Source organism: Pygoscelis adeliae, unplaced genomic scaffold, assembly GCF_000699105.1.
Source record: "Pygoscelis adeliae isolate BGI_AS28 unplaced genomic scaffold, ASM69910v1 Scaffold206, whole genome shotgun sequence".
NCBI lineage: Eukaryota > Metazoa > Chordata > Aves > Sphenisciformes > Spheniscidae > Pygoscelis > Pygoscelis adeliae.
In genome coordinates, this window is record NW_008825052.1 from 1,517,411 (window position 1) to 1,525,042 (window position 7,632).

The 7,632-nt window shown below is 38.0% G+C and overlaps 1 protein-coding gene across 1 annotated transcript in view; it reads left to right on the forward strand.

The window, feature by feature from the left end:
* Positions 1–7,356: 7,356 nt before the first annotated feature.
* The window catches only part of SLC16A10 (solute carrier family 16 (aromatic amino acid transporter), member 10), a 58,376-nt gene continuing 58,100 nt past the window's right edge, over positions 7,357–7,632 (forward strand). The window contains exon 1 of the mRNA XM_009326435.1: positions 7,357–7,405. Coding sequence (XP_009324710.1) covers positions 7,357–7,405 — 49 coding nt within the window. The remainder of the gene's footprint in view (positions 7,406–7,632) is intronic.

The following is a 7,632-nucleotide window of genomic DNA, read 5'->3' on the forward strand; positions in this document are numbered from 1 at the left end:
GCTGAACATGTATTATTTCAGCAATTGGTCAAAATATTTTTAAATATTTTGTAAATAATCTAACTGTATTTATTAAGGATAATTGTATTGGGAAATACAGGTAGGGACAGGCAGACACCCTACAAACTACTCTGCTGCTTGTTCTTTGGGATACAGTCATGGCTGCTTCTGAACAACTGAGATTTCTTCCTGTTTTGTGAGGTATCCCACCTACCAGTCTTCGAGGTGCGTATTTTCCTGATCAGGGTAGGTAAGGGTGGTGCTATAAACAGTAGATTTAAAAGCCAGGTGAAAAATTGTATCATGTCTTTAAGACTGCCTACAACTGGACCTGTGTGGTTGTTCTGGAGTTTCAAACGAAAAGGATGTAGATTCTTAATGTGAGAGCAGTCTTATATCCTTTTCATTCTGATCCTTAATTTGAAACCTACAAACTTAATGTCAAGATGTAAGTTTGCTGCAAGTTTTACATTGCCTTCTGAAGGTGGTAAATCTTAGCATTTCTCACAGCTTTTTGTTTATAAGCAGTGTGGATTCTGTGGAAACTTTGAGTGCTAGTTCTTTAGGATAGGAAGTCAGCCTGAGAGATTGCTGGTCAGTGTTTACTGTGCAGAAGATGTTGGTATTACATACAGTATTCTTAGAATGGAAGGGCTTTCATTGTTTTTGTCAAGACCTTGTTTTAAAAACAAGGTTAGAGCTCCGCTTTTCTTGAGCTTTTTCAGAGCTCTGTAGAGCGCTGCATGACCTGTTCTGTAATTCCTCTTCAACATACTTATTTCTGCTTTTCTGGAAGAGAAAAGCTTCTGTGACTGACATACCACAGCTTGGGCATAATGGCTTAAAACCTGGTCACTGGTTTTGTTTTGTGTGTTAAACTAAAATCTGAAATAGAGGAGGCTCAATGGACTTTAACAGATAATTAAGAGTGGTCATATTTAGCCTTAGAAATGGCTAGTAATAGTAATGTGAACAAGGTGACTAGTTTGTGAATTTCTGGCTGGTGTGATTGTAGCTGATCAGTAGATTTATTGGATCTTCTCAGAAATTAAGTAAATCATGCTTTTTTTTTCTTTTAAGACATTAAATGCTAGATTTTGTCCAAAAAAGTTTTTAGCACTGTTTCCTGTGTTACAAACCAGTGATTGAATTTCTGGCTGGTGTGATTGTAGCTGATCAGTAGATTTATTGGATCTTCTCAGAAATTAAGTAAATCATGCTTTTTTTTTCTTTTAAGACATTAAATGCTAGATTTTGTCCACACAGTTTTTAGCACTGTTTCCTGTGTTACAAACCAGTGATGATTCTGATCAAATACATATATTAATATACTTAAGAATCAATCCTGATAATATTTCCTATTCTGGAGCTTAAGATACTTCTTTGACTTTTGCTCTGCATCCTGCTTAATAGATATATATAAAATTAACAACATGTTACTTATATGACCTATATGACATAAAAGCCCATAAAGGCTGTTAGAGATTGCCCTCTAACAATTACTGTATCTTGTATATACCTTCTCTGTTTCCTAACAAGCTGTAGGCCCTCACTGCCTACTCTTTATTTTTAGCAAAGGCAGTGCGTCTGCTATGTAATGCAGGGCCCTCCATCAGTTTGTAAGCTCTACCTTTTCTTAACTTTAAATTTCCTGATAGAAGAATCAAAGGGCCATAAACTAACTGTTTTTCCTCTCAGGCTCCCCGTGCCATTACCCCCTGTCTTTGTGCACAACTCAGAGCTTGGGAGTGTGATCAATTAATTTTAAGGTAATCTTGCCACTAAGTGTGAAACTGCATAATTAATAAAATTCTTCATTTTCTTGAATAAATGCCTGTAGTGGCAAACCTTTTAGTGAAGTGTTGAATGTAGCTTTGTAGAACACAAAGACATTGACTGAGGAATGGGATTAAGGGTTTGTGATTCGGGGAGTGCATGGATGTTTAGTGGGAATCTAAAAGGTGGTTAGAGAATGGCTTAGCAGTGTTAATGCAAAGATAGTTGAAATGAGGGGAGTTTGGGACTAGAGTAAATGCAGAGGAAGGAAGAAGGAGCCTCCACAATTGTTAGGGCTGGTGAAGAAGAGATCAAAGGTAAAATCAATCTGTTTATTTTAAAGGTAGGACATGTCTTGTTAAGCTACCCTCTAGTGAGAACGCTGTATCCACACAGATTTTATTTGCTTGATTATATTAGCTCTTATCTTCCAAATTGACTTGTACTGCTTCTAATTACAGCTATGCTTTGCTGTTGGCATTGTCATTTGTTTTAGCAGTTACTTTTTGTCTTTAGCTATTCTTTCAATTTTTTTATGAAGTCATTTCATAATTGTAAAGCCTTTTTCTATGTGCAATTGGCTTAGCTTAGACAGGCACAGGTCCTTTGAAATTCTGTAGGTAATGAATTTCAGTTTAGTAAGACAAGGATATCACAAATGTTTCGTGATAGAAAACAGTACCGTAGGATTTTAGAGCTAGTCTGTTCATATGCTTGTCTCCAATTTAAGGAGTATCAGTTTGGAAGTATTATAGCTGCATTTTTGCTCTCAATAGTTATTTCTGGCATGTGCTAAAATCATAAATAGGTAAACTATATATAGTTGTTCCCTTCCTTGCCTGCCTTTTTCCTGTTTTTATCTGGGTCACTATGGGACTGTTGAAGCAAATGCAATGGTTGGAAGGTTTTGTTATGTTCTCAAAGGCATGATATGTACTGAGGTGCAATGCAGCCTTCCTAAATGGCACTGGTGCCAATCATTCGGTGATGCTTGGCATCACACTGGACCAGTAATGTGCATTTTGCTTTTATTGGTGTTTTTTTCTTTTGCCTTGCTCTGCTTGTCTGTTTTGCTTTACTGGAATGTTGGGTGACATAAGTGTTTTCAGCCAGTGATGCAAAATATGCAAGAGTGATGTTACACCAGGAGAGAACTGGCAAGGTATGGGATTCAACTTGCAGATTATAGTAGATGGAGATCTATTCTGTATATTCAGTGGAATCTGGAAAGTTACTCAGCTGGGCAGATGCAAGCTTCAACTTTAGGGTGGGCTGAAACTGCAATTTACCCTGGCTGTGCTGACTAGATCTCCACTGACTCTAGTGGGAGCTTTGACTCCTCACTCAGACATCTACACTTGAGTGCTTTAACATGGAAGTTGAATTCAACTCCAGGTGTCCTGTATTGACCCTGAGTGTTTCATTTTTGTTGGTGGGCACAACAAAAAATACTATCATGCGCTTGTGAGTATGTGCTACATCTATACTGTCTTCACTCTGACTAATAGTATCCACACTCCGACATGCACACCAGTGCTTGCTAGTTAGAGATCACATTACAAACCCAGCTGGTTGGATCTTTAGGGGTTTTATTGTCAAAGCTACCTTCCCTTTTGAAGGTTTATCAGAGCCTGATAAGATCGGTACAGAAAACAATGTCCCATAGAACTGTTTGATGCTCTGATGTTTTATGTAGTTACTAATTTAGCTGTTTTTGTTGAACTGTCTTCCATGTGATGTTGTATGAGTGTCAACCTCTAATTGCTCTAGAATGTAGTTCATGTGCATATGGAAAACAGGCTGATTCCGAGTCTGTGGCCAACACTTTTGTGTGATTCTGTTCCTCGGAAGTAAAGGTAAATTCATCTTGTAGTTGGAATGCTTAAATTCATTTATATAGCTCCTAACAGGCTATAATTGTAGATGCTGCATTATTTTCAGCCATTTCCAAATATGAGGCAGTTATAGGCAGCTTTTCCAGGCATATGATTGTGGCCAGTGGTTTGCTGATGTGCAAGGTTAAGCTACACAGAAGAAAAATCAATGTGAATACATCAAGAAAGATGAAGTAGTTTACCAGCCAACATTGGTAGACTTCTAAAGCATGTTCTCAGAGGCAAGATATAGCTGCTCAGTGTGATTTCCCCCCCTCCCCCCGCCTTTCTGTTTCCAGTTTTGACCTTGGCAGGATTACAGAGCCCCTGGCATACATAGAGGCCAGACAGTGTCAGTTAGTTATGTCCCGCCTCCGGGAGAGGGAATTCATGCTGAGCCCCACATTTTGTAGGAGCTGGAAACTGAAAATTGCTTCCTCTCTGAAGCAGTGCTTTGCTCCTCTGAAATTTGTCATGGCAGGGCATAATGCTTTGCCAGAGTATCTGGCATCTGGGAGATGCCAGATGGTACCTGCCAGTCAACTATTTTTTTTAATTTTAAAGTGTCGGCTGGGCTAATGTGCTATTTGAGATGTTTGGTCATGTGTTAATTATCTTATGAAGACGACCAAATACTTGTAAATGAAGTTTAGAGTTTTTAGGAGGAAACTGTCTAATAAGTAAACTAGCTCACTAGGATTTAGCTAGATATAGGCAAATACAAGCGGAAGCATTCTGGTAATGTTTTCTTATTCTAAGGAAAACACTTAAGAAAACATTGTAGCAAATATAACTTAAAAACATACAGCTATAACAGAATCTGTAGATACTTTTGGGTTATGTTGGTATTACAATTTAGATAGAACAACAATTGAAAAACTGAATCTGAAAGCCTAGACATTATGTATGCTGATCTCTTGATGTAAAAAGTCCTGATTACGTTCACATTGGTACTCACTGTTACATATGCTGCATGTGTATTATATATTAAAATGCTTCTATCTTGTTTTTATTGTTTATTTAACTTGAGCATTCTACTTTTTTCTGTAATGCTTTCAGTTTCTCTGAAAATAGACCAGTTGCTATTCCAACAGTCTATTTTCATAGCATGCTGCCTGGTTTTGGCTTAAACAGGTGTAGGCAACCAGTGGCACTCCCAAGGTTCTGCATGCAAATGAAGAGCCACTTCCTTCTTTTCTTAACATTTATTGTCTGTATATGGGCAGCATCTGGAAAGGTCAATGCTGCCCTATTAGAAAATGGCTTGAAGAGTATTTTAGGCTTTTAATTTCTGAAATTGTTCCCTCTTCCCCTTAAGTAAGAATGTTATTAGACAATTCATCTCAAGATTTTGTTTTGTTGTTGTTGATTTTCAGCAGACCAAGATGTAAGGTCTGACTTCCTGTATGTATGAGCTCTCAATACTTTACTGATGCAAATTGCCACTATGAAGCACTGGTTTCTACAGTTTCTGCAGCTGAGTCGTCTGCAACCATTTGCTTTTCTGAGCTCTCAAACCAGAGAAGAAATGCAGGAAAATGGAATTACTCTTCTGTTACTTTACTAGTTCTACTATTATTCTTATTACGTTTACTTTTACATTCCTCATATTAAATGAGGTAAAATGTTCTCCACTTTCAATCAGAAAGAGGGAAAGGTAAAAGTAACACTTAATCCAATTAATGTATTTTCCTGCTCTGATTCATTGTGATGACTTTGAGCATCTGGTAGTAACTGAGCATGAGCTGCTTAAAGTCAGAGAAACCCAATCCCCATTATTTCTGCTCATTGAAGGGAATAAATGAATTACCAGACACTAATCTTTGGATAATTGCTCGCTGAGCAGGAGATCTTAGCTCTTAAAGAAATTAGTTTTGTAAGTTTATAGAACTGTCAGAACTAGTGAACTATTTAAAAAGATTAACCATAAATGAACAGAAGCTGAACTTCCAGTTTTTTATTCATAACTTGCACTATACATAGTATGTGGAGATACGTATTGTCTTTCTACTTACCAGTTTGAGTATAACTTATCAACCAAAGTTTGAGCTGAAGACTGAAATTTGTGTCAATGTGTCCAGCAGTACAGAGTTAGGACATATGTGGAATAAGATACAGTATGTATTGCTGTTTTGAATGACCAAACCATTTTGGGTTTGAAGTAACTTACTCATTTTGGGTTGGTCTTCTAATTCAGACATAGAGGAAGGCATGTGCTTTTTAACTCTGGACAGTCTACCCTGTGGCAGTACATCACGCATGTAATTTTCCCGATTCTCCTTTATCTGACATAACTTAGGCAGGTTAGCTTTCAAAATCCTCTTTGTTCTTGATAACTGGGTGGACTTGTGATTTATATCTTTAGGGTATTGGTATTTGAAAGTCATGCTTCTTGTTAACTGGTGGTCATCACTCCTTTACCTTTGGAGAGCAGCCTGAAAGAGAGGGTGTTAGGAGTCTTATTCATAGCTCCTACTCAGTAGCCTTAGGCCACCCTTACTGCTTTGACCTCACTGGAATCTTGCTTTGTCTAGGAGTAGACTTCCTCCCCCACACATATATCTGGAAACTTTCAGGGCCCCAAAACAGTTAGATAAGCAAGCCTCAAATCCACCTAAAAATTTACTCTATCGGAATACAATGCCTGTTAACTTAGTTTCAACATCTTGTATTTGCAGGTTAACTAAGGAGTAATTTAAGGGGCTCCTGGATCTTTCTGACCTGATGGGTACTTTCTGTTTCTGTAGATCATTGCTATGGGTAGTTTATGTATTTTTTGAGACTACAAGAATCTGTATTTGCCTCTGTCAAATTCCTATTCTGCACCTGATCTTCACAAATTACAGGATATATTCCTTCTGATTCTCTTACACTGTATATTACAATGTGTATTACATGACATCTTTGATCAAAATTCCACAGGGATTCTGGCAAAGGGATAACAATACCCTGGTTAACTCAGATTAAATACTCTGATTGGAAGTAATTGTTCTATGAGGTATGTTTCTGCCTGTCAATGAGAACTGGACTTCTTTCCTGTAGATAGTCTTTTCATTGTGGAATCTGCTTGAAACTTCCTCAATTTAAAGAAGTAGGCTTTATTTAATCTCCTTCCATTTATTTTAATTACTGTCAAAATACCAGGATATGGCAGACTTGCCATATAAGGACACTGTTATTAATATTCTTTAAGGACAAGGTGATTTCAGTAAGTCATGCCTGACTTACATTTAGAGCTGTCACAGAATTTCATGTTAATACTGCTGTAAATTTGTCTTCAGAGTGCCATTTTAATAATAGGGGAAAAAAAAAAGAATTTTCACAGATTTCATCTGGTTAAATTTGCTTGTGCATCAAGAAGTCAAATGCTTCTATACCCCTAAGGACTACAGAGGTATCCTCCACAATCTTAAATACGTTCTAGTTAAAGATATACCGTTAGTTTTGGATGTAGGTCTGGCTATGCTTTTGAAACCACTTTCCTTAGACCTAGCCTTGGTCAGACCCTCAGTTGAGTGGGTCGGTTTTACAGCTGTTCTTAGCGCACTAAGAAAGAAGGGGTGTGTGTATGCATATGTTCCTCTCCAGAGACAGGTTATAGCAAGCCCTTGTACTCCCCCCACCCCGGGAGGAAAGGGTGCTAGTGGCTCCGCTTAACTCCCAAAGGCTATTGAGAATGCTTGCAGGGAGCAGGGGGAGAGTGGGCATGGAGGCCCCGGAGCACTGCTCGACAGTCTGCGTTCAGACATCCACAGGTTGGTAACAGTAGAGGTGTAAAAGGTATGTAGTGTCACAGATACTTACTGCAAATACATAATGTTTTATTCTTAACACACAAAGAGAAAACAGCATTTCCTTTTGCACACAGGAACTTCTGTTTCTGAATGCAGCAGACATACACATTTTTAGGAAAGTATAAAAGCAGAATCAAACACAGCCTGCTGTTTTCAGATTTGTTTCTGCCATGACACAGCTCCATAGT